The sequence below is a fragment of the Mustela erminea genome, chromosome 9 (genome assembly GCF_009829155.1).
Source record: "Mustela erminea isolate mMusErm1 chromosome 9, mMusErm1.Pri, whole genome shotgun sequence".
NCBI lineage: Eukaryota > Metazoa > Chordata > Mammalia > Carnivora > Mustelidae > Mustela > Mustela erminea.
Window position 1 is genome coordinate 31,754,921 of NC_045622.1, and position 26,710 is coordinate 31,781,630.

A 26,710-nucleotide genomic window follows, 5' to 3' on the forward strand; every position below is an offset into this window, starting at 1 on the left:
AAGATGACACAGTGAGAAGGCTGAAACTGCAAGCCAGAAGGAGAGTTCTCACCAGGAATTAAATCCTATTGGCTAGCACCTAGATTTTGGGATCCCCAGCCTCTAGAACTATAAGAATAATTTCTCTTATTTAAGCCACCAAGTTTACAGTATTTTGTAATGGCAGTCTGAACAGACTAATACACTGCCCCTACCATAATGCTTCTGATTCTCCTTATAATATTTCTTCAATTTTTTTCATTCACTACCTTCTAAGATACAATATAATTTACTTGTTTATTATGTTCCCTGTTTTTGTTTGTCCTCATCTTTGAGAATACAATATCCACAAGAGTAAGGATTTTTGTTTTGTTTTGTTCACTCATATATTCTAGTGCCTAGAATACTGCCTGGAAGGTATTTGACAAATTTATATTGAATGAATGAAAGGGATGTTCAGATTGCCAGGTGTGATAAAAATAAGTACAGCTTATTTCTGTTTTAACCTTAATGGAGTTATTTCAGGCTTTATGTTAGAAAGGAAAATATGAAATCTAAAAAATGTCCTTCCTCCCAATGATATGTATATTTATATCTTCTTAGCAATAACTATAGGGTTTAAAATCTTTCTCCCTCACCCTATAACACCCATCCTTAAATCTAATCCCTCTTTAAAAATAAAAATGAAAATATTCATAAATTCTAAATTCCTTGTTACTTGTAAGCACTATAAAACAATTGTAAAAAGTATATGTTGAGGGGTGCCTGGGTAGCTCAGTCGTTAAAGCATCTGCCTTTGGCTCAGGTCATGGTCCTGGGGTCCTGGGATAGAGCCCTGCATCGGGTTCTCTGCTTGGCGGGAAGCCTGCTTCTCCCTCTCCCACTCCCCCTGCCTTTGTTCCCTCTCTCACTGTCTCTTTCTCTCTCTGTCAAATAAATAAATAAAATCTTAAAAATAAAAGTTTATGTTGAAGGTATTAATATTTTGGATGAAATATTATGCTATATAAAATACATTAAAAATAAACTTTTAAAAAATTAGCATTTGATTTCAAATGCAATATTATGGAAATGAAAGATAGTGGAAAATGTATACTAAAATAAGTATTTTTAAAATCTTACAAGTATCTTATTATAAAGATATTTTTTTCTGGAAGTATGGGGACAAGTTGGTTTCAAATAAAACATTCTTCAGTGAGAACACACTGTGACTAAAAAATAGTGGATGACCGCATATTGATTCAGGGTGGGAAACCTGTTAGAATGCCTTTCATTGTAGAGGAATTGCATTCTAGAATTTAATTGAACAATTGACTGTAAACTAAAGAAGCCTGTCTTGTTACAAATTTAATCAACCAATCAGTAGAAAATATATCCACAGATAGGAAACATATCCACAGAAAGAATAGTTAAGAAATATGTTTGAATTAAGTAAACAATGACCAATCAATTCTATGATTTTAGGTGATTTTGTTATTCTTAAGCAGACACAATGAAATACTAAGTCAGCTAATAGTATTCAATAATATAAAGAATAAAGTCAAGTTTCCAAATCAAAAGCAATTTGTTTGAACAGCAAAGGGGTCTATAAGTGAAATTATCTATTTTTTGTGGCTCTTTTCATGCTTTCTTCAAAATGAATAAATAAGTCACATTCACAGTCATCTGACTTGAGTTCGAGTTTTGAACTGGCAATATTAATAAATTAATTCTAGTTATCATCACATAGAAGGTACAGATGCAACTCATTACTTTATTTGTCAAAAATAAGTTATTCACCATTTTTTTGTATTTATGGTGGTATATAAAGGAATTGTAAGTAATTTTTAAATACTAGCTTATGAACTCCATTAACATTATCAGAGTTCAAACCCCAAACCAATTTTTTCTTTCTAATAGATATTTCTAATAGATTTAGAGCTTGCCTCTTTTGAAATTCATTTAGGTGAAGGAAAGCTATGAAAACAAAGGCCCACTGCCCCAAGGGAATTGTGGCTTTAGAGGGACTTTTTTCCTCATCACAGGAATGAAAAAAGTTGTGGTTGAATTTAGCTAGGAGCCTAAACTATTTAAAACTGTTACTTAAGAGCAGGCAAAAGTTGAGTACTGCTCCTTGGCCTGCTTTCCTACAGGATGGCATGCTAGACTTTGAGGAACAAGCGACCCCATTAGATGCCCTCAAAGATAAGTAAAATTAATCATATAAAGATATATTTCCCAGAAATCCATATTTCCTTATAAATATAATAAAGCATAGATTTCTTAATAAGTACCTGCTGAACTGAATTTAAAAAGAACTCTCAAAAATGTTCCAGCATTCAAATTAAATTAGAAAAATGAGAATACAACTTTATAGTAGGCACTTCTAAAACAAATAAACCCCCCAAATAACACTGAGTCCAAATGCCTAAGCCACACGCACACACACACACTTTCTCTCTCTTTCATTTTATCTTGTGCCAAAAATTCCTACAGTTGACGTGTGTGTGTGTATACACACACACAAATACATACACATTTATCTTTCTATGTATCAAACAATAAAAGGTAGAAACAAGTGAATCAAGACGTGAGAAATCAAGATATAAGAGTAACTAGAAAACTATGGTTGTAATAGGAGGAAGATTCGATGTTCTGGATTGCCAGGCCATGTGTTATGGTAAGAAGGCCAAGAACATGGTCATGGGATGAGTGAGGAACACACATATATGTACTGCAATGTGCCCACAAGGAAAATGTCCCAAGAATTGTGGGCAGAGTGGCAAAAGTGGAGATAGCTGTAGGCAGGAAAATGGACTTGGTGAGTGTACAACACCAGATCTAAAAGTCAATCCATTTCCTGGCTACAAAGCAAGAGGTTTGGGCTGTCACACAAAGGAAAAGAAAAAAGCATTGGGGCAGAGGTTGTAAGTATTCTTAATAAGCCTGTTTGTGTGACTTGACTTTGTGATCTTTCCAGAATTATCTATTAAACTTAGAGATTCCCCCAATTTCTTGGATCTGCAGAGGAATCACAAGATTAACATGGAGCCAGAAGTGAGGCTAACACCCACAATCAATCATATTACAAATTAATATGTATACACAAATAGGACACTTTAGTGATAATCAAAATAAATTTTATAAATTAATAGGAACCTAATTTTTAAAAAACTAAATTGTATTTTGCATGCAGATGAATATATTTCCTGTTACTCAAATTGTAAAATTTTACACAAAAATAAATTTGTTTAAATTTCATTTATTTAAGCAGCAAAATAGATAATTCCACTTCTATAACATTATGTTTAGTGAGGTTCATGATTACTGCACTCAGAAATTTTACTGATTTCATATTTCCCTTCTAAACAAATAAATCAGTTTTATATTTAGATAGTAAATAAAATCTCAAATCCTTCGGATGGACAATTGCTTCTGAAGATTACATTTTATAGATATTACATAGTTTTAAATACCAACATGTTAAATATGTGTCTAATAGCTATCAAGTAGACATCTTAGAAGTAGACATCAAAATGCTGCATTGCATTGTTTTACATAATACAATGTGTTAAATCTTCTTTTTATAAATTAAACAAATGTATGACTATAAATAGCACAAGGAAGTGGAGTAAATGGAAAAATTCTGTACCTGATTATCTTGGTGGTTACTTGAGTCTATGCAATAAAATTTCATAAAATTTTATGGAATGACATATTAAAATTGCATATAAAACCTGGTGAAATCTGAATATAGTCTATAAATCAGTTAATAGCATTATATCAGTGTCAATTTTCTGATTTGATAATTGTACTACTGTTACATAAAATGTTATAATTAGGGAGAGGTGAGGAATAGTTCCACAGGAAATTTTTGTACTATTTTTGCAACTTCCCATTGAGCCTAAAGTTATTTCAATAAACAAACAAATATAAATGATGTGATCTCTTCTTAGGAATTCTTAGGAATTGAGAGAAGAAAGCAAGATAGTTTTTGTTTTTTTTTGTTTTTTTGTTTTGTTTTTTTTGTTTTTTTTGAGACAGTGTGAGTACATGGTGGGGTGTGAAGTAATGAGAGAGAGAATCTTAGGCAGGGAGCCATGGAGGGCTCTATCTCAGACTCTGAGATTATGACCTGAACCTGAAATCAAGAGTGGGACACTTAATTTACTGAGCCACCCAGACACCCAGAAAGAAAAATATCTTTATAAAAAAAGGTAAATAGTGGTTAATATTGTAATAAATAACAAAGTTTCCAGAATCCGAAGTGATCCTACTGAGATTGCTAGCAAATATAGCTCATGACATAGGAAGGTGTTCTGGTTGCCTCTGATGTTGCATTAGAGCTTCTTACTTGTTTTTACTGTTTGCCAGCCCAGGGAGAATGGGCTTCGAGCCTGCAGGTTGTAGGAGGAGATAGGGCTGTGGTTGTCAGCCGCTGGGCTCCAGGACAGTGTGGCTGTGTTTTCTGTGATTTCCTCAACAATCACTATCCCTGGTGGGCCTGGGGGACCTATAGGAGAAAGGGTATGGATAAAGTTAAGTACAAGCCATGATGAGGAGCCATAAGAAATTGTATTTCCAATAAAGATCCCATCAAACTATCTTAGTGAAATACATATTTAGTGATGGAAATGGACATTAGAAAGAGATAGGGTGCAAGGCAGTTTCCATGATTTCTGCTGGTAACTTAATTATAGATTTGATTTTTTTCTAAAACTTTGTGCTTGGGGCAACTACAAATTAGCATTATATTTTTTAGGAAAAGAAAAAGAAATAATTAGAAACACACACAAGAATATGAATGTCAATATCAACTATGACTGTTGACATCAACCATAGTTTACAGCAGCAACAATAGAGAGTGATAAACAATGGTATCAGTTACAAAAAAGATCCCATCATTACTAAAAAGCTCTAGGTTATGGGTTTAATTTTTATTTTCAGAAAATCTGCAATGTACAAATACTGTGATGTGACTATCAAGTAGCTTAAACTTTAACAAGGGAAATATGAAGAGCTCTGAAATAATGATAGTTCAGGCCAAGGAAGGGTATATTGTAGAAGTGAGGCATGGAAAAATTTTGTGGGGAGCTAAAAGAAAGTGTGATTTTGATGATGATGATGATGATGACAATGATGGGTTTTGGTGGGCATGGTAGAGTGATGAATCAGATATTATTTTCCTTATGCTTGTGAAAAATTGGTATAGAATAGCAATAATCTATGAGAATGTAGACTTTAGCTTTAAAAAACAACTGTGATCTGATGAAGAAATATACTTTTGTATTATAACCCTTAAAATAGTGATATTTAATAGCAGTCAAAGATATGTAGAGTGTTCACATTTTAGAGGCTGGAAAGCATGTCAATATTCTTATTAACATTCTTCTGTTCTCTAATATAGACCATTCAGGGTGCAAAGATGCTTTTATTTTCAATGAAAACAAACAAAAAACCCTCTTAAGTATTTTAAGTTGTTTCTGAATTAGTCTACTAGCATCATTCTGGCTTCACTTAACTCCTTAATCCACCTTGATACCATTGTCATTCACACCGTTTGCATCTTTGCTACAAACTGAAACCAAATTTATAAATTCTTAAATCTGAATGGACTAAGTTAACTACTTTCTCTGGCTCTGGTCCTGGCTTTCTAGTCTAACTTTGCTAAGTCAAATGTGGTGATTGCAAAGTCTCATCATGAGGGGCTGAGCTAGACTGTAAGGAGCTAAGAAATGGTGGAAGGCTAGAGAAATGGAGGCAGGTGGTAAAGACCTCTGGGTAGAGAATTTCAACAAGGAAGGAGCAAGGGGATGGAGAAATAATTTTAAAAGCCTCATGAAGCCAATGGCATTTTTAGGAAAGAAGTGAACATTTTTATCAATTGAGCCCATTCAGATTTAGGAATTTTTAAAATTTGGTTTGACTTATCATCAAAGATGCCAATGGTGTGAATGGCCATGGTTTCAAGGTTGACTAGGGAGTCAAGTAAAACCAGAAAGGTGCTGATAGACGAGAATAAAATAAGGAATCAAGGAAAGTGTGATGGGAAGATACAAGAATTGCAACATGTGAAGAGAAAATTGCAGTTTGTGATTTAAGTGTAGGGTACTTTTAAGTGATAATTTGTGTTTATTTGGAGTGAAATGGGGAATATGATTACTAAAGTTGACAAGGTCAAGGACTTATGGAAGAATATGTTTAATTTGTCATCAGTATGAATGTTTAAAGCATTAAGACAGTGGCTAAGGATGAGGTGAAGTAAATAAACGAGATCCAGGAGCTGAAGAAGATGTCTGAGTTGTTAGACTGTGGTGACACAAATATAAAGAGTAACTATAATGGCAATAACCTAAGTAATGATGAGAGTATTAACCATAATAATATTAGTAATAGCATATCCTCACTTTACTGTATTAAGGCCCTGTATTTAGTATTTTGCAAACAATAAGTTGTTCATTTATTTCTATGTCACTGTGAGGTTGATCTCCCTATTTCATAGAGGATATAATGGGATCTCAGAGATTGGTTAGTCAATAAATAATAAATAAGTTAATAATCTTATTATATGTTAGGTGTTACAGTAGGCAGTAGGTGTCAGAGAATCCATTTTTCTGAGGAAACATTTCTTGCCCAAGTAACTCTGCTAGTGAATGGAACAGCTAAGATTTGAATTTGAATCTGGTTGTGAAGTCTGATTTGCCCAAAGAAGCAAGGCGTAAACAAATCCTTCCTCCTTTCATTGTTAAGCTAGAAAGTAGTTTTAATTGAAGGAATGGAAGGGAGAAAATTGTGTGTTAAGGAAAGATACGTTTAAATTACGTGGTAGATGGGATAGGGAGGGAGACAAATCATCAGGGCCTCTTAATCTCACAAAACAAACTGAGGGTTGCTAGGGGGAAGGATGTCGGGAGAGGGTGGTGGGGTTATTGGCATTGGGGAGGGCATGTGCTATGGTGAGTGCTCTGATTTTTTTTTTTAATTAAAAATAAAACAAGCCCATGACCCTCAAAAAAAAAAAAATTACGTGGTAGAGATAAAGATGACATTTGAATAAAGCATTTAGGACTTCGTGGCAGTTTTGTGTGTAGGTGGACACTATCACTATTTCCTCCCTGTACATGCAGGCCATTCCCTCCTTGAAAAGTAGAACCTGTTCTTTCATTTCCTTGAATCTGTACTGGCCTGCCACAAGCTGTCCCAAAAGACAATGGTAAAAGTGACACTGCATGACTTTTGAGGGGACATCAAAAGAAGTTTTGCAGTTTTATCCCAGGTTTTTTGAATGCTTATGTGGAAATGCTTATGTTTAGAAATCTAATTAAACAGAAGCCACCATCTGTAAGAAAGCCCAAGCTATTCATTTGGAGAAGCTTGTGGAGAAAGCTAGATCCAACTTGTTCCTAGCTATCACAGGCATCCCAGCCTAGGCACCAGATATGTGAGTGATGGCACCTTCAAGTAACTCTAGCTTCAGCCACCAAGGGACTCATGTACATGGGAGATCCCAATTAACCTGACTGTGCGTGTCATCTGCTAAAATCATGAGGGCAAATAAGAGATGGATGTTTTAAGCCACTAAGTTTTGGAGCAGCAACAGATAACTGGAACAAGCTTCAAAATAGTTTGATTTGAAAGTTTGTTCATAGAGAATTTTTTAAGGGGAATATTTAAAATCTTTTGAAAAAAAAGACTTAAAATTCTACTCATGTATTCAAATAAGAATAGTTATTAACATAATTCATTTATTTTCTTAAATTTATTTATTTTTATTAACATATAATGTATTATTTGCCCCAGGGGTACAGGTCTGTGAATCCTCAGTCTTACACATTTCACAGCACTCACCATAGCACATAACCTCCCCAATGTCCATAACCCAGCCACCCTATTCCTCCCCTTGCCCCAGCTCCCTGGTCCCATCTTGTTTCATTTTTTCCCTCCCTTCCCCCCAAGAACCCCTGCCCTGCCTTTCAAATTTCTCATATCAGAGAGATCATATGATAATCATCCTTTTCTGATTAACTTATTTTGCTTATTAAGCTTATTAAGCTTATTAAGCTCTTCTATATTGTTCCATTTATTCTGTTCCATTCCATCTCTTCTATTTATTTACTTATTCAAAAAGCATTTACAACCACTTATGTGTGAGACATGATAGGAAATGCAGTGGAAAATAACTATTTGTAACTTAAAATAATTTGCTTTTCTGAGTATTAGTATTCTAGAAAATGTAAAATTAGTTTTCTTAAAGAAATACATATTTCTTTTAACTATGGGTAATACTCTAAATTTTTTTTAAAACTTCAGCTAGAACAAAAATAATTTACAACGTAATTAATGAATATCCAAGTATTCTTCTCTAGAAGTGGTTGTTTTTTCAAGTCTAGTCCTTAGAAAAATAATCAGTGAGAGTGAACAAAATCTGTGTATCCTGGACACTGTCTGTGGTGTACAATTATTTATAATTACAAAGTACTATAAATAAGTAATTGTCCAATAATCATGTAATGTTTAAATCATAAAATTTTATGATAAAATATGAGGCAGCCATTAAACTGACTAATATTTAGGATTATTTACCATGTGGAAAATGTTCACAATATAAAAAGTGAAAAAATTAGAATGAAAATTGTATGTAAACATGTATGTATAGTTACTTCCCAAATACATAAAGGAAAAGACCAGAAAGAAATGCATCGACGTATACATGGTGATAGTTATTGCTTGGAAGTGAGAATGTAGATGACTTAAGGTTTATTCTTTACTTGTTTGGCTTCCAATTCTGGACCATAAACATCTAAAAATATTTTTAAAGTTATTATTTTAAAGAAAGCCTCCATTTTTTATGTATCTACTGTTGTAAGTATAGTCTATTTAACAAACATTTACTGGAGGCCCATTATGCATAAAGTAAAGTGCTGAGTGCTGTGAGATAAGTGGGGGAAATGATTTATAGGAGAACAAGATAGGGTTCCAGTTCTAGTTATATTAAAATCTTGTGGCAGAAACAGATCGTTTACAAAAAACAAATACCATGTAATGACAATGTTATGTTCAAGTGCTTGGAATGTATTTTCCATCTTATTATAGCTCTTGTTAAATTGACTATAATTATTTTTCTATAATTTCCACTTGTCTGAATATTCAACATAGCAATTGGCATATATTAGGCACTAAATAAGTATTTGTAGAAGGAGAGATGAAAGAAAGAAGAGATAAGAAGGAAAAAAGAGGGTAAGAAAGGACAGAGGAGTTGTTTTGAATTTGGAATATTGTGTAACAATTAACAAGTAAAAGGATGTTTTAAAATAAAGTAATTATCATATAAGACAAAGCTCCAATACAGTAACTTCTTTTTTTAAATTAAAATACATCTGAAAAAATATATATGTTTAAAAGATTTTTCAGTCAAGTTGAGTAAGATGGCAAAAAAAATGGAAAGAATAGCTCCATGAATGAAGCAAACAAGTGATTTCATATGATTTAATAAATTATTAAACCCTGTGGACAGATAATTTTTCTACATCCTTATAAATCCAAAGTTTTAATGAATATATTCTTGTAAAAATATTCTGAAAAATTAATGATGTGATTTACCTTTTAAAACATTAAATATAATTTTCAACCATAATAAAAGTGAAATGAGATTTATGGCTATTATACTGGTATTAGCTTATCAATGCTCATTTATTTATACATTTTTAGACATTATATACTGAATGGTGGCTATAATTATGTTCCTGTCTATAATTAGGAGTGAATTACAATAATATTATGTTAATACAAACAATTCCTTTGTTCTTAAGACCTGTTAATGATGGTCATATTTTTGCCATTTTTTGCTTTTTTTTTAAATAAGGGAGTAAATTCTCTCTTTAAAGGTCATAGCTAATTACATTACACATCTTTGAAAATAGATTAATAAGAGATAAATATCTCACGGATGACAAATGTGTGATAGTACCTAATATCTGAATATTATACAGATGCCTCTCATTTAGCAGAAACTATATTAATAACTTTATACTTAGCTGTAATGATTCATTATCAGATAGGACGGAATCTGGAAAGGTCTCCGCCTCACCCCACAACAGTGCTATTAGATAGAGTCACTAAAATAAATACTTTATTTGAAAATAGATAATTTAGAAGAATAGATATAGTCTCTTCATTTCTTCTTGGGAGGACTGCTGAGCAAACGACAAAGCACAAAGGCCCCTGGCAGAAGCCATGCTCTCATGAATTTAATTTACTCTCAATTAAGGGCCCTTAGGATTGCTATTAGATTGTTATCAGATCAACTCATTTTGTTGACCTAATGTTCAGTTAGAAAATTTTCTTCTCTTGAGAAGACACTGACTTTTAAAGCTGAAAAGCAAATAAAATATATGTCTCCTTATAACCTCTAAAGCTGTTATTTTTAGGCTGGGGACATGAAACAAGGATATAAGACTTCATTTGATAGTTAAGCAATGTTACAGAACCTTGGGATTTTTAAATTAACAGCAGTCATTTGTTCAACCATGCTATTTTTCAGATGAGGGAGGAGTAAATTGAAACAGGAAAACTAAAAAAAAAAAAAAAAAAAAGAAGACCAAAAGAGTCCTTTGCTTTGGGGTGAAAAGTGTTGAAACAGGGTTTGGCTTTCTTTTAACAGCCAACCAAGTGATATTTCCTGTTCAAAGCAAATTATAACAAACTAATGTGGTAATAAATTGGAAATTGTGAACTGACTTCTTGCAAAATCATTACCCATTTTCCTTGTAGACAAGAACTGGTGGAGCCAACCAGTTCTTCTCATGTGATTGTCCAACATTTCTTGAAGAAAAATTCTTAAAAATCATCCTAATTACTGTAGCTGACTCCTCATGCCAACTCTTCTGGCCCTTTCCCACCTAGATAGCATCATTTTCCCTGCCTGAATCTGACATCTACTGATTCAACAAAAATCCCTATTGTTACATGTTTTTGTTATTTTTGTTTGATTGTTTCTGTTTTTTTTTTTTAACATTTTATATAGATTCGTATTGCTTTCACTTTATTTGATTTTTGGGACTTTCATGTAATTTTTTTTCATACAGAAATTCTAAGCGAAAAATTAAACTCATTGGGATTTAAAACATTAAATAGGTCTTTGCCTTACATTGTTTAAAACTAAAATAAAAAAATTGATACCAAATATACAATGGTGTCTTAAACTGGTTCATTTTTAATCCCATAAATATTGATTGGGACAAATGCCTCTTACTTCTCAACACATGTAGTACTATACTGCAGAAAAACATAATTATTCATAGAAACAAGGTCCTGTACATGCCTTTGTAACTAAGTAAGGATGAGATTTAGCTACTGTCTAAAAGAATATATTAATACAGAGAAATAAACTCAATAAATCAGGCCACAAAGAATAAATTAAAAAAATTTAAAAAGATTTATTTATTTATTTTGGTGGGGAGGAGTATACGGAAAGGCTTTCAAGCAGACTCCCCACTGAGCACAGAAGCTGACACAGGCTTGATCTCAGGACTCTGAGATCATGACCTGAACCAAAATCAAGAGTCAGACAAATTAACTGACTGAGCCACCCAGGTGCCCCTGGGATTTTTAAAATTTTTATCATGTAGTTTAAATACAAGTAATGAACCATTGAGTACAAAGGACCATTTTGGATAGACCCAATTTAAAAGCCCATATATAAGTAACAACAAAACTTTTCATTAAAAAGTAACAACAAATACTTTTCACAAAACAATTTTTCATTAGTTTAATCCTTTTAATAAAATGGGTTTAGAATATACCTCAACATAACAAAGCCCATAAATAAAAAAAATCCACAGCTAACACCATACTCAATGGTGAAAAACTGAAAGATTTAGCTTTAAGATTAGGAAAAAGATAAGGAAGTCCAATCTTACCACTTTTATTCAACATTGTATTGGAAGTCCTAGCCATAGCAATCAGACAACAAAAAGAAATAAAATACATTCATGTTACGAAGAAGTTAAACAGTCACTATTTGTAGATGACATAATACTATTCATAAAACTCTTAAGACTTCACCAAAAAACTATTAGATGTAATAAATGAATTCAGTAAAGTAGGAAGATACATAATTATACCCAGAAATCTGTTGGCTTTCTATACACTAATCATGAAGTAGCAGAAAGAGAAAATAAGAAAGCAATCTCATTTACATTGCAAACAAAAGAATAAAATACCTAAGAATAAAGTTAGTAAGGAAGATGAATGAATGATCTATACTCTGAAAACTATAAAACACTGATGAAAGAAATTGAAGACAACAAAGACAAATGGAAAGATATACCATGCTCAGGGATTGAAAGAATTGTTAAAATGTACAAATGATTCAAAGCAATCTACATATTTGATGTAACATCTATCAAAATACCAATAGCATTTTTCACAGAACTAGAACAAGTAATACTAAAATTTGTATAAAACCCCCAAAGACCCAAAATAACAAAAGTAATCTTGAGAAAGAACAAACCTGGAAGTATCACATTCTCAGATTTTGATATGCTACAATGCTATAGTAATCAAAACATTATGGTATTGACACAAAAACAAATACATAGATCAATGGAAGAGAATAGGGAGTCCAGAAACAAAACCATGTCAGTGTAGCCTATTAATGTATAACAAGAATATAAAATGGAGAAAAGATAGTCTTTTTAACACATGGTACTGGGAAAACTGGACAACTACATGCAAACTGATTAAACTGCTATTCCCTTTGGCAACATATATACTAAAGCTGGAATGTTCAAAAGAAGATTAGCATGGCCCCTGTACAAGTCATTTATGCAAATTCTTGAAATGTTTTATTAAAATAAAGAATGAAACTGAGCAACTTTCTTACACTTTATGCAAAAATAACCACAAAATGAATTAAAGACCTCAATGTGAGACCTGAAACCATAAAGCTCCTAGAAAGTAAGTAACATAGGAAGTAATTTCTTTGACATCAACCTTAACAACATTTCCAAATATATCTCCCAAGGCAAAGAAGACAAAAACAGACACCAAAATAAAAAACTTACACAATTCAACACTTAATAAATAATAATCTGATTAAAAATGGGCAGAGGCCCCAATAGACATTTTTCCAAATAAGACATACAAATGGCCAACAGACTCATGAAAAGATGTTTGACATCACTAACATTAGGGAAATGTAAATAAAAATAGAAATCACCTTACATCTGTCAGAATGGCTAAAATAAAAAAGATAAGAAAAAAGTGTTGGTGAGGATGTGGAGAGACAGAAACCCTCTTGGGAATGCAAATTGGTGCAGCCACTTTGGAAAAAAGTATGGAGATTCTTCAAAAAATTAAAAATAGAAATACTATATGATCCAATAATTCCAGTACTGGGTATTTACTCAAAGAAAAAGATAACACTAATTCAAAAAGGTATATGCACCCTTGTGTTTTTTGCAGCATTGTTTATAACAGCCAAGATATGGTAGCAACCCAAGTGTTTGCCAATAGATGAATAGATAAAAAATATGTGATACACACACACACACACACACACACACACACACACACACAGGAATATTACTCAACCATAAGAAAAGATGAGATTTTGCCATTTGCTACAGCATGGTTGGGCCTAAAAAGTATTATTGTGAGTGAAATAAGTCAGACAAGGAAGTCAAGTACCATATGATTTCACTTATAGGAGGAATATAAAAACAAAAACAAATGAATAAAGAAGCAAGAAGCAGAATCAGACCTATAAATACCGAGAACTGATGGTTGAAGGAGGAGGTGGGGCCATGGGAAAACTGGGTAAAGGGGAGTGGGAGATACAGACTTCCAGTTATGGAATGAATAAGTAATAGGAATAAGAGTTATAGTACACAGAATGTAATCAATGATGTTGTAATAGCATCGTGTGATGACAGACGTTAGCTATACTTCTGGTGACCACAGCATAACATATAAACTTGTTGAATCAATCTGTTGTACACCTGTAACTAATATAATATTGTGTTTCAACTGAACTCAGATAAAAAATAACAAAAAAATAAATTTGAAAAAGTAATAGTCAATAATGTGAATAGATTTTTTGTAGCACATTACATAGTCATATTTATTAATAACTGGTTTTTAAGATTTTCATTTTTAGAATAGAATTATGAAGACTTTGGCATGACTGATTTAGAGACCATGATTTTATTGATATTATATTCTTATACAAGAAGTGTCCTGACATGCTCTTGATGTAATGGGATGGCAACATCTGACCTCATATAGTATTGTATCTAATTTTCTTTATTTTTTCCTCAGATACTTCTTTATTATCATGTTTTTCATGACAACTTGAGAGTGTTCTTAGATTTCTTTAATATTTACTAACCCAATTTAAGTGACCCTTTCTTACTGATCTTAATCCTATGAGAATAGCCAATTCTATTTTTAGTGGGGTGGATAAGGATGGAAATGAATGATAAACAGTTCTAATTATTTTTTTAAAACACTTTTGTTCTCAATTAATTGGTAAAGCTCACCATTTATTCTATCATTCTCATAATTACTACTATTGTTATAATTATTATCTGTCATCTATGTAATGGGTCCCTCAGTGTGAAATTTTTGTCTCTCCTAATTTTAACCACTTAACACCTATTTAGTCTTCAAATTTTAAATCTCTGCTCAAGTTTTACTTTTTTATTCAATAGCTACTAAATTTCAATTTCATTTTGTATAAATGCCTAGGAAATTTTTATGTGCCCTGTATTTCAAGAAAAAATAATCTAAAGAAAAGATATTTGGCTAAAGAGTCTGAAAAATCTAATTCCAGTCCTGAGTGCTTATGTAAAAACTCTGTATAAGTTTCTGAAACTTGGGCAAATTTCTGAACCGCATTAAACCTAAATTTCCTTACATTTATCATTATTGTCAGGATTACATAGGGCAATGTAATAAAAAATTATTCTGTAAATAGTTATATACTAGCAGTGGTTGGACCTCTCAATAGCTTGGTAACTTTGACAATGTCATATGATCTCACTATGCTTCATTTTTTACCAATAAAAATCAAAACCTATGCACCACCTTTGGTTATACCAAAATATAAAGGATAGATATGAAAATAATTTGAAAAAAATGTACTCTTTTTAGCAAATTCAACAAGCAATATCTTCTGGAGAGCTTATAATGTAAAATGGGAAAAATGCTAAAATGCCTATTTATCAAGTTGAAGGCTTTATGCTTAATGTTATGTACTTTCTCTCTAATCTTTAAGGCAAATCAGGTATTTAAAAAAAAAAAAGGCAAATCAGATATTAACACTCCCTTTCCACAAATGAGAAGACCGAGTCTCAGAGAGTTCAGGTGACTCATTCAAGGTTACACTACACCCCAGTGACAGACCTGGGGTTCAATTCTGATTCTTAATTTCATACGTATCAGAGATTTAACTCTGTCCTATTTATTAGTACTCAACATTACTTCACATAATTTAGCACAGACATAGAAAATGCAAATTTCAGAGCATTAAAAATAATTATGAGCAGGAAGAACTTTTTTATTGATTGAAAATGAATTTGGAGGTAGAAACATATGAAAGAAATGAAGTGGACTTTGTGGCTCATTCCCTAATACTCACTCCACATGTCACAATGTGGTGTAGGGAATTAGCCCCCATTCTATGGGTGACCCTGATTAGTTTATGCTTATTTTGGCAATTTCACCTGCTCCTGTCATGACTGGTTCAGGAAGTTAAGTCTAAGCCAGTCAGATCATGATAATCTTCTTATGTTGGATGCTGGTTCATGATCTAGACAAGCAAAATTAAATGAAGGGATGGACACTTGTAGAGATACGCTAGTTCTTTTGCCTGTTGTATGGCAACAGAAAAGCACTTAGCCTGTACCATTCTTGGCAGTCAGCCTATGACTACCATGAGCTTTAGGGTAAGGCCAGCATTGTAGACAAGAGTGGAGAGATGGAATCAACCTGGGTCTTTGGAAAAAACAAACAAACAAACAAACAAACACTTGAGCGCTGGATTAATCAATTTAAAAATCTGCTTCAGTCCTCTCATGAGAACCAATAAACTTCCTTACTGTTTCAGTCAATTTGAGTTTGTTTTTATATTACTTGCAACTGTAAGCATTCTAAGAGACAAAGGATACTGAAACTCCCTTGGTTTAGGAAGGATTAACACTGGAATAATTCCTTACCTACACAAAGATTGGTTACATTAGCAAAAGTAACCTGAAAAGAGGATCTTCAACATATCTAATTATCAGATATACCCCTTGGAGTTGGAAAAAAACAAGTCAACTGGGAAAACTGATAGAACAGGAGGCCAAATAGAGGCAAATAGCCAGATAGGTAAACACGTAATGCAATGTTATTATTAAAGTGATTTAAAAAATTTGCCTGTAGGGTAATGGAATGAATACTTTTGGTTAGAGACTTGGAACATATTAAAGTTGTACTGTTTTAGTCAATGTATTCCTATGACAATAAAGTTCAACAAAGTATGGAAAATCAGGGGCACCTGGGTGGCTCAATTAGTTAAATAGTTGCCTTTGGGTCAAGTCTTGATCTCAAAGTCCTGGGATTGAGCCTGACATTGGGCTTCCCGCTCAGTGGAGAGTCTGCTTCTTACTCTCCCTTAGGTTCCCCAGTACTTGTTCACATGCTCTCTTTCTCTCAAATAAATAAATAAGATCTTTTAAAATAAGAAAGAAAAATCAAAGAATTTTAGAGCAAAATTGAAAAACCTCATTTTATAAACCCATAATTAAATACTCTGTGTGTTTTTCACTGCTACATTGACTTAAAAAAAAAAAGGAAAAAAAAAAGGAGAAGGCTGAAAGATTTAGAGATGTTACCATGTGAAAACAAAACCAAAAAGCTAAACTTGACAGCTTTGAAACATGAAGGCTGACTGGGTACCATAAGACCCAGTTCTTATACAGCCCTTGTCATTTTCCAACCAAAATGACTTAGGAATATACTTCATATCTCTAGGTCACAGAAAATTCTTTAAATAATGAGGCTGGAAGGACTTTTTTTTTCTTTCTTCCTTTTTTTTTTTTTTTAAGTGAAGATTCCAAGAAGGCGGTTCCTCTCTCTGGGCTGGTACTTAAGATGGAACAGATGACTTTATTATTATTTGGTGATAGAAGATAAGTAAACAAATATGCTAAAAGACTGGAAAATTCAAGGTATTTTTGAAGAGAGGGAAAGCAGTTTAAGTTTGATTAGAGTATCAAAAGTCTATAAAGGTGGGAAAAAGGAAGTTGAATACCAGGACAATGAGTTTGAACCTTGTTCTGTAAATAGTGGAGGGCTAGTAAATGTTTTTAAATGGGAGATGGACCAACACATTAGATATTATAGAGGAAGAGTCAAGGGTGGGAGTGAAACATTATTCCAGAATTTCATGCTTGGATAAATTGCAAGAATAATGTTAGAATAAAGAGAAAATCTGGAAGAAGATCTCAAAAGTTTTTCTGTCAAGTTAAAGCAATTAATTTCAATTGAAATAAATTATAACAACAGTGAACTACAGAGGTAGGAAGATGCTAGTTTTGAGCCTGAAGACAGTCAAAAAGATCAGGAATAGTTGTGTGATAGGGAATCAATAACAGTCAAACATCAGTATAGCTAACAATATTGAAAACTTATGTGAAATGAAAAACATGGAACTCAGTCAACATTGTTCAATTAAATTCTTTATGTCCCATATTTGTTCATAACCAAAAACAGAGGTGACTGAGTTCAAAAGTTGGTATGATGAGTAGTATCAAGGAAGTTATGCCCACCTATTGAGTAGGTAGATTTTAGGTAAGAATTGAATTAAGTGTAATTGGTGACCATACAAGTTAATTGGAGTCCATGTGAAATTCAGAGGAAGATTCAATAAATATGGTGATGCACCTATTGCAGTAAATTAAAGCTGCTGCCAGAGAGTTCATATCCCAACAAACAGATCAAACTATACATAGCGAAGCTTGCAGGACATGGGTTGGGCCCCTACAGTTGCAAATAAGGCAAGATAATTAGGTGCTGGGCTGTCTGCTGGCTGATGTTTCAACGGATAGTTCAAAAATTTGTCTCATGGACATAAAATCTTTAATGGACACAGAAGCCTTTTCTTTAGCACTTCTATTTAGTTTCTTTCCCATACACTCTGTGTAGCCAGAAGCCAGCATGTAAGTCCTCCTTTGCTATGTGCATTTGATTTTTAATATTTCAATCAACATTTCTTGTGAAAATGTGTGTATGTTGCAAAAAATAGGTGAAATCATGAAAAAAATGCTAAGGTATTTATTATAGAGATGGGAGTGCCAAGCTTCAAAGAACTGTTTTGTGATTACCATTATAGGAAACTTCTGGAAACCTGAGCCCACCATATTATTCCCATATAGTTTTTTCTCATATTTCACAGTGTCATGTCATATGATATGGCAATATATTTAATATTAAATGCCTATGATTATTGTTTATTCAATTACTACTTCATACACTGTCTATCCTTCTTTATATATCTGATTTTTAAAATGTAATTATTCACTTTGGGAAAAAGAATTAGTCATTTATTCTTACATTTCATAATTTGCTTAACAATATTGAGGAAATATCTACTGTGTGTCATACCCTGGGGATCAGGATTACTTTCTAGGGAGGAAAAGAAGGCCAATGAACAAATGAATGAGATAGTTTCAGATAGTAATAAATGCTATGAAGAAAATAAAGTAGGGTGAAGATAAGATGGAGGTGAGATAGGAAACATTAGATAAGAAGCTGAAAAATAAATAAGGAGCCAGCCAGCCACATACATAAGTTTTTGAGGCAGAGACCATCAGTGGCAACATTCCTAAGTGTTGATGAGTTAAGCAGAATTGTGGAACAGAACGGATTCAGGTGTGGTGGAAGCAAAGTAGAGAAAGAAGACAGAGGAGGGTGATAATGTGGGAAAGGTCCGTAGGTGCCAGATGACAGAGGGATATGAGGGCAATGGTGATGAATTTAGATTTTATCTAAGTGTGATAAGAAGTCACTCTGGATAACACAAGAGAAAAGTCAAAGGGAAGAAGCCACTGAAAACCAGAGAGCAAAAGTGGAAAGGAATCCCTCAGAGGCTATAGGAATATAGTGGGGAAAATCTATTTAAATACTTGAAAATGTTAGTGATCAGCATTAATGCTAAAACTGCAACACCTTTGTAATAACATATTGGTAACAAATGTAAATTGCAATGATTCAGTAAATCACTTTTCCAATGTTGTCTTATTGTACTGGTGCTGCTTAGTTGAAGTTGTCAGTGTAGTTTCAATAACAGTGTTAGTCTCTGAGAATGTTTTGCGTACCAGTTTCTTGAAATCTTATTGAGAGTGTGGTCATTTTTCTACTTATGTTGTAAGGAAAACAAAGCAAAACAAAACAAAATGACACTATCCTTCCCCTACACCAGTTTTATAAAGTTGGAATTTCATGAAATTTATCCTGGTAGGTATAATTTGTGAATGGGTGTTTGTCATTGGAATTCTGTCTCCTTTGTGTTAAATGAGGCTAAGTGATTGGTTTAGACCACTGAGTTGTGAGCTAAAATGACCTGTGCCACTTTTGGTTGAAGCATTTAATTGCCAATGTGAGACTCTCCATATCACCCTGTTTAAGATGTTTAAAGAACTCTGGGCTTCTTTTTAGAAAAACACAAACACTTCTCAGTCAATTATCACATAAATCAGGTGAAAGGTACATTAGCCGACAATTAAAGGTAGTAAAGCAGGCATAAACATTTAATGTAGTTTTACATGAGTTGAAGTTGTGTACACTGTATATATTCCAATAGAAAAATAATACTGTCCATCCATCGAAGGTGATCTTTCTGAAATGGAAAATAGATATTTGAGAGTCTATTGTACAAGTTGCAAGAACAAATAAAAACAATCATCTTTTTTATTAAAAACTTCAAGCAACCCAGATGCTATCCTGAAATTAATTTATTAAACTAAATTAAATAAATTCTAAGAAAAAATGAGTTAAAGAAATCCTACAGGAATTCTATAAGGGGTGCTAAAATATGCAAAGTGCCATGTTCTGCAAAACTTTATATAAATCCAATATTGGGTTTATTGTGTATGACTTATTATAATTCTGCAATGCAAATTAAGATAAAAAATAAAGCATGGGCTTTTAAATCTGTTCACTATCACTATTCACTTATGAATAATTTATAGATATCTTTGTGGTTTATGTTCCCAAATATACCATGAAGTGAATTTGGAATTATTATTCCCAATGACACATAATGGAGAAAGAATAGTCTTAGGGGTATCTTGATGGCTGCTGCTTTATACTCAGATGATTTTTTGCTACACAGCTGTTAGAAGACATATACCATTATGTAATGTACCATTAAGAGTTTGGCACAGACTGAAAGATGACTGCTGTCAAATGGTGACAATGAACTTGGTACAATCCTGATACCACCATCTAACTCATTTGGAGAAATGGAGACAGTGGGCTCTTGCAGAGCACTTAAATAGAGCAGTACTGGAGGTTGGATAATTTGTAGCAGATGTTTCATATAATGGATGGATTACAGGGAGAGTGCCTGTAATACATACTACCTCATCCAGTGGGATATGATCGATGCTGCTTATTAGCTTGACTTAACATTCTGTGAGCTGAGATTGTGAGACAAATATATGAGCTTTGATTTACTGATACATACAGATCAAGTGATAAAATGTCTTTGAAACAGTGGTAAGGTATTTCAAATGAATTTTACTAATAACTGCTCTATATCTTGAGTTGCCACAAAAGAAATAATTGTATGAACCAATAACTTACTGAACAAAACATATAATTCAAAGAAACTTGTTTTATGCCACAGTTTTCTGTGATGAATGAATACTTAAATTAGCCTAATCAGAATGCTGACAAATTAGAAAGCTAATGCATTGGTATAGATGATTAACTTATGTGGTTTAAAAAAAAATTTCCATTGCTTAAAATTTTGTACTTCTGACTGGAATATTTTAAAATCTAAGACATAATTTTAGGGGAACCTAAAAATCATTCATACTATTTTGTTTCACTTTTTAAGAATCTAAGTATTTAGTTTACAAATATTTCCAAATCCTTTAGTGTCCTTGGTGGTTTATAAAAGCTTTGTATCCTTTATTTTAATTCTTGCATTGTTTCATTATCAACTAAACTGAAGGTATGCAAAATTCTATGTAAACACTCATAGAATAAATATATTTTAAAAATATTGAATACTGTGATTTAAATCGATTTTATAATATGTACTTGGTGCTCATTTTCTGTGATACCAAGTTGGTGACTATTAGTTATGCAGATACCGAAGCTAGTTATTGATACAAAAAAAAAACAAAAAACCTTAGAATGGGCTCATCTACACATCTTTTCTAGAATGAAATATAATTTGTGTATTTGACTTTATAACCTTTTTTTTTTTTAAACTCAGTCTTTTTCTTTTGATTCCTTTGTATAACTGTATTTGAAGCCCTGCAGCATTTATTTCACATTTGGGAAATTCCTTTGTACACTAAGATAGCTATTGCCTTTTGCTCCAGGATGGAAGCCATCACAATGGAATCTTCAATGCATGTAAATATGTGTTAATATAAACAACCCGCTTCAGGAAAGTGATGCAAGATTTCATTGCTTCAGTTTACTGAATGCACTGAGATGGCCCTGATGGTGTTTCAGTTTATCCTAATGACAACAAACCAGCAGAGAACACAATTATGCCAAATCTATCAACATGCCAATTTGACCCTGAGGAAGGAGAGGCAGTCAAATGCTCCCAATCACCTTTAGAATGTATTATCAAATTGTAAGCGAACAAGACGAACAAAAATAATCAGAATACTATTGGATATTTTAGTCAATGGATAATAAAATAGGATTGAGTTTTGGAGAAATGCATACCATTTCCCTGCACATACATACCATAAAGAACAATGATTCGTCCCTTAACCTTAAAGATTAGGGAAATAAAAATTCTTTTTCTAATTAAAAATATCAACAATAATATCTGCATTTACTGAGAAGCATTCTACCATTTAAAATCTCATTTCATTCTCCTACTAAGTCTGCAAATTAGATATTATATGCCTACTATCGAAATGAAAAATCCAGAAGAGGTAAAATGACTTGCCTATGGTTATTCAGCTAGTGTCAGAGTGAGATTGAAATCTGGGCCTGGGTTATTTTTATAATGCTACACTGTACTGGCTGTATAAACTCGTTACCATCACAGCAATTTTAAACTACTTGTGTCATTTTTAAATCAGGCTATTGAAATTCAACTAACATTTATTGAGCACCAGCTATAAACTAGGTCTAGTGCTAAGTGCTCTGGTTGCTCAAAGATATTGCTTTCCTAAATGAAATGCAAGCACAGCAGACCTTTCTTTGGTACTTTTTATACACCTTAAGCTTATGCAATTTTATTTTCTCACTGAATAAATAATCTTGCAGCTGTCGCTTTTATATCTCAGCTTTTCAATGCCTGCCCACTTTGAATCTTACAGTGGTTATTTTCTATTTTAATAAACTGTTTTTATAAAGCTGGAAGCTATCTTTCTCCCTTTCCCCCTGAGTGTTTAGGTACTCAGCAATGATCCAGAAGTTTTGGAAGGTAATGTCTACTTACATACTCAATCAATAACCCAAGGTAGAGATCCATGTGCTCATGACTACCAATCTTTACATATAAGGTGTCAGACTAGATTTTCCTCATACATACTAAGCAATAAAGTTAGACACACTTTAGTTTTGAAAAATGAAAAAAAAAAAAAGGAGGAGAGACATTTATAAGAAAGATTTTTTACCAAGAATGATTCAGTTGTTTTTTGTTTTTTTCCTCTTAGCTTTAACAGACATCATCTGCTCTTCAGTTTCTCTCCTAGTCTCTCACCTCAGTTGCTCTAACCCATTAGAGAGCTAATTGCCTTTGTAATTCCAAATTAAGGGGTACTTAGTGAAACAAAGGTATTACCTTTACCAGGTGTTTAGGAGGACAAAGTCTAATCTTCAATAAAAGTCAGCAAAAGTTTTCTTCAATCAGTGCTGGTCTTCTCTCTGTTCAATATTCATGGATTTTGTGTTGTTCAATGAAGACTAGGTTCAGAGACCAGGTTACAAGTTGTATGATGTTAGACAAAATCAAGAGAATAATTAAGAATTGAGTGTTTTGGAACATATATTAAAATAAAACAAGATTTTAAGGTAGGGACTAAAGTAAACTTACCAATTTTCCATTGTTTTGGAGGTGTGACTAGTATTGGGCTGACATTTCACAAATCTTTTGCTTGGAACTTGGGTTCTTGGTGACCACATACAGGTTATGAAAGAAAGGCAATGTAATATATATATACATGGCCTGTGAAAATGTGTATTCTAGGCTTTACATGAAAATAAGTTACTACCTAAAACTGGAAAAAAAAAATGCTAAAACAACCTAGGTAACAGTCATGGAAAACAAATGCATTCAGGAGATTTAAAAGGTCATGTGTTAGAAAGGGTTGCTGCTTGGTTTTGTCCTACATCTATAGAAACTATAAAAAGTAAGTAGGTGATTTTTCCAAACAGTTCAAACAAGTGAACACAGGTAGAATGTACTTCCAACATTTTGCCCAAATAATACTGGTTAGTGTGTTTTGTACTATTTTGTTTTCATGACTTTTGGCATGATTTACCCATGAGTAGGTAAGAAACAACAAATATCAGAGGTTTGAAAGACCAGCAGCAATGATTGAAATGAAGGTCAGGTATGTTTTAAAGTAGCTGGGAGTTTTGTTCTTCCCTCATAATTGTGGCAATCATAAGAAAGTTTAAAATGAGAGAATAAGAAGAGATCATGCAGAAAGAGGTCTGTTTCTTTAATATTGCTTAGTATTCCTGGTGACATTTTGTCCAGAAGTGATTCTTTTCTACCAAAACTTAACGTGTTTGGATAAGAAGTCCTACAAGATGTCCTGAGAAAAGAATTATTAGAATTTGACATCTTATATGATTGGCAAGACATGAGGGTCAGAGGAAGTTCAGGCTTGTCAGTAAGCTTAGTTGTGATTTAGAGCAAAATATGCAAGAAAGTGGTGATTGGTAATGTTGAGGCTCCCAGTCATGTGGTCAAAGTTAAAATACTTTAGAGGATTAGAAAGCATGAGGCCTGCCCTTTGAGGCAGATGAGAGTGAAAAAGAGCTTATTTGCAAAATGCTGTAGATTAACCTCTCTTTCTTACCTTAACAAATGACTTTAATCTAGCTCATGTATAAAAATTCTCTGACTCCTACACAGAACTTGTCACTCCATCCCTTCTTATAGGACTTTTTTCTTTCCCTTCAGTCTTTCTTCCTTTCTTCCTCTTTCTCTTTTTTCCCCCTTTCTTCCTTCCTCTTTACTTCTTTTCTCCCTCCCTGCTCTACCCTTTCCTTCTCTTTCTTTCTACCTTCTTTCCACAAATATATGTCAGGAACTATGTGTCAGGAACTACGTAGGTCCAGGGAATACAGTGATGAATAAAATGAAAACGATCTGACAATTGATGATATTGATGGAAGGCAGAATAGTAATTTAAAATGTTTATTTTGAAATTAGTCTGTTTGGACTGTATTCACTATTCCACTTATTAGGGTGATGTCAACAAGTCCTAAATCTCCCCAAGCCTTAGTTTCCTTATTTACAAACTGAAACTAAAAACAGTATTCTTCTCATTGTTTTTATACGATATGCTAAATGAATAAAGTGAAATAATTCATATAGGGACAGTGTCTGGCATATAGGAGAAACAATAAATGATAATTGTTTGTTATTATTATTAATGGGGCTTATAATCAGTAGAATGTGCTGCTCATACATCTAACAGCACTCCTTATATTATATTGTAAAAAGACATGTTCTTCCATGTCAGGGACACAAGTTATTCATGGCTAGCTTGTACTTAGTATACTGCCTGCCACTTATTATGTGCTCTATAAATGTATGATATATGAATGAAATGTATGATGTATGAATGAAATGTATGATGAATGAATGAAAAGTGAGCAAGGTTAAAGGTAAGCAACCTGTCCAAGTTACAGACCATTTAGAGTTTAGGGGAGGTGAAATGGAACATCTGACTTCAAAGTCCATGCTTTCCTTTTATACATCATTGCTTGCCTCTTTCCATCTACTGTAATTTGGATATTATACCCTATCAGGCCATTGAATTTGCCCTTGCCAAAGTCATCAGCTACTTTCAAATTGCTCAACCTAATGGTAGATATTGGTTCTTATTTTACTTGTACTTGACACTGTTGCCTACTTTGTCTTTCCTGAAATTCTCTTTTTTCTTTGTCCTTATAACTTGATTTCCTTGGCTTTCTTCCTAGTAGGTTGCTGTCTCCAGCAGTCACTTCCCAATCTTTGTATATTCCTCTTCTTTTCAACTTTAGTTTTTCATGAGATTCTATCTTGAGTGTTTTTCCCTTTTCATTCTTTATATGCTATCTCTGTACTTTCATTTCCATCTGACTGTGCTCAAATCTACATCTCAACTTCAGTGTTCCTCTCCTAGCTCCATACCCACAAATCTGTTTGCGAACAGAGTATTTCTCTTTGGAGAGCCTTATCTTAAATGCTGTTGCTTTACTACCAATCCAATTTTCTCCTTACCTTCCAGACTACATGAAAAGCATGATCATTCTTAAGGGTGTTCACATAATTTATCTAAAGCAGGAAAATTTTAAGAGTGAAAGGGTTTCACTAATAATTACTCTGCCACCCCTAGTTTAACTTGGAACTGTCTTGGTCTAACCGGAATGAATGGTCTCTCTGCCATTGATCACTCCATTAAACATCAAAACTGGCATTCATTCTTGACTCTTGCCTCTCATTTTTCATAGGCAGTGAGCTACCAAGTTCTATGGATTCTCTCTCCTTCTTATTTTTTGAATATGTACACTCTTTTTAATCTCCATTATCATTGCCTTTTTTCAGACCTTTCTTATTTCTTGTGAAGATTGCTGCTATAGCTTCCTACTTGGTCTACTAACAACTACTGGTCTCACTCTCTGAAACATTCTCTGTAGTTTTCAAAATGATCTTCTCAAAGTGTATATCTATTCATGTCCCCTTCCTGCTTTGATCCTTTGATAGATGTCCATAAAAGTTAATCTCTCTACCATGGCATTAGTAGGCATTTATACGCAATCCTATCTCACACTTCTCCCTCTTGCATACTAGAACTCTCCTGGCATATAGTAGGCACTCACTAAATAATGAATAAAATCATCACTTAAATCAAAAGCCACACATCAAGAACTTATCTCAGGGGTGCCTGGGTGGCTCAGTGGGTTAAGCCTCTGTCTTGGGCTCAGGTCACGGTCTCAGGGTCCTGGGATCAAGCCCCACATCAAGCTCTCTGCTCAGCTGGGAGCCTGCTTCCCCCTCTCTCTGCCTGCCTCTCTGCATACTTGTGTTCTCTCTCTCTGTGTCAAATGAATAAACGAAAGCTTAAAAAAAGAGAATTTATCTCAATAAGCTTATGTAAATGTGAAGTGATAGTAAATGTCATTTTTATATTAAGATGGATTTGTAAGAAAAATAGCTTAGTCTGTGGGTCAATATATATAGTGAAGTGTGATTACCTTACAGTTTGTCACTCAAAAATATGTATAAATAAAATCCAGCTGATCAGAATTTTTCTCAAAATGTAAGTCACAAATTGAAGAGTTACAC

The 26,710-nt window shown here is 33.3% G+C and overlaps 1 protein-coding gene and 1 non-coding gene across 3 annotated transcripts in view; one reads left to right on the forward strand and one right to left on the reverse strand.

Moving 5' to 3' along the window:
* CNTN5 (contactin 5) overlaps window positions 1-26,710 on the reverse strand; it is a 1,363,702-nt gene that overhangs the window by 97,727 nt on the left and 1,239,265 nt on the right. For both annotated transcript variants that reach the window (XM_032358816.1, XM_032358817.1), the window contains one exon: window positions 4,313-4,471. In XM_032358816.1, the coding sequence (XP_032214707.1) occupies window positions 4,313-4,471 (159 nt within the window). The remainder of the gene's footprint in view (window positions 1-4,312; window positions 4,472-26,710) is intronic.
* On the forward strand, window positions 12,707-12,813 carry LOC116600451. Its single transcript, XR_004289654.1, has one exon. It is a non-coding gene; the product is annotated as a U6 spliceosomal RNA (small nuclear RNA).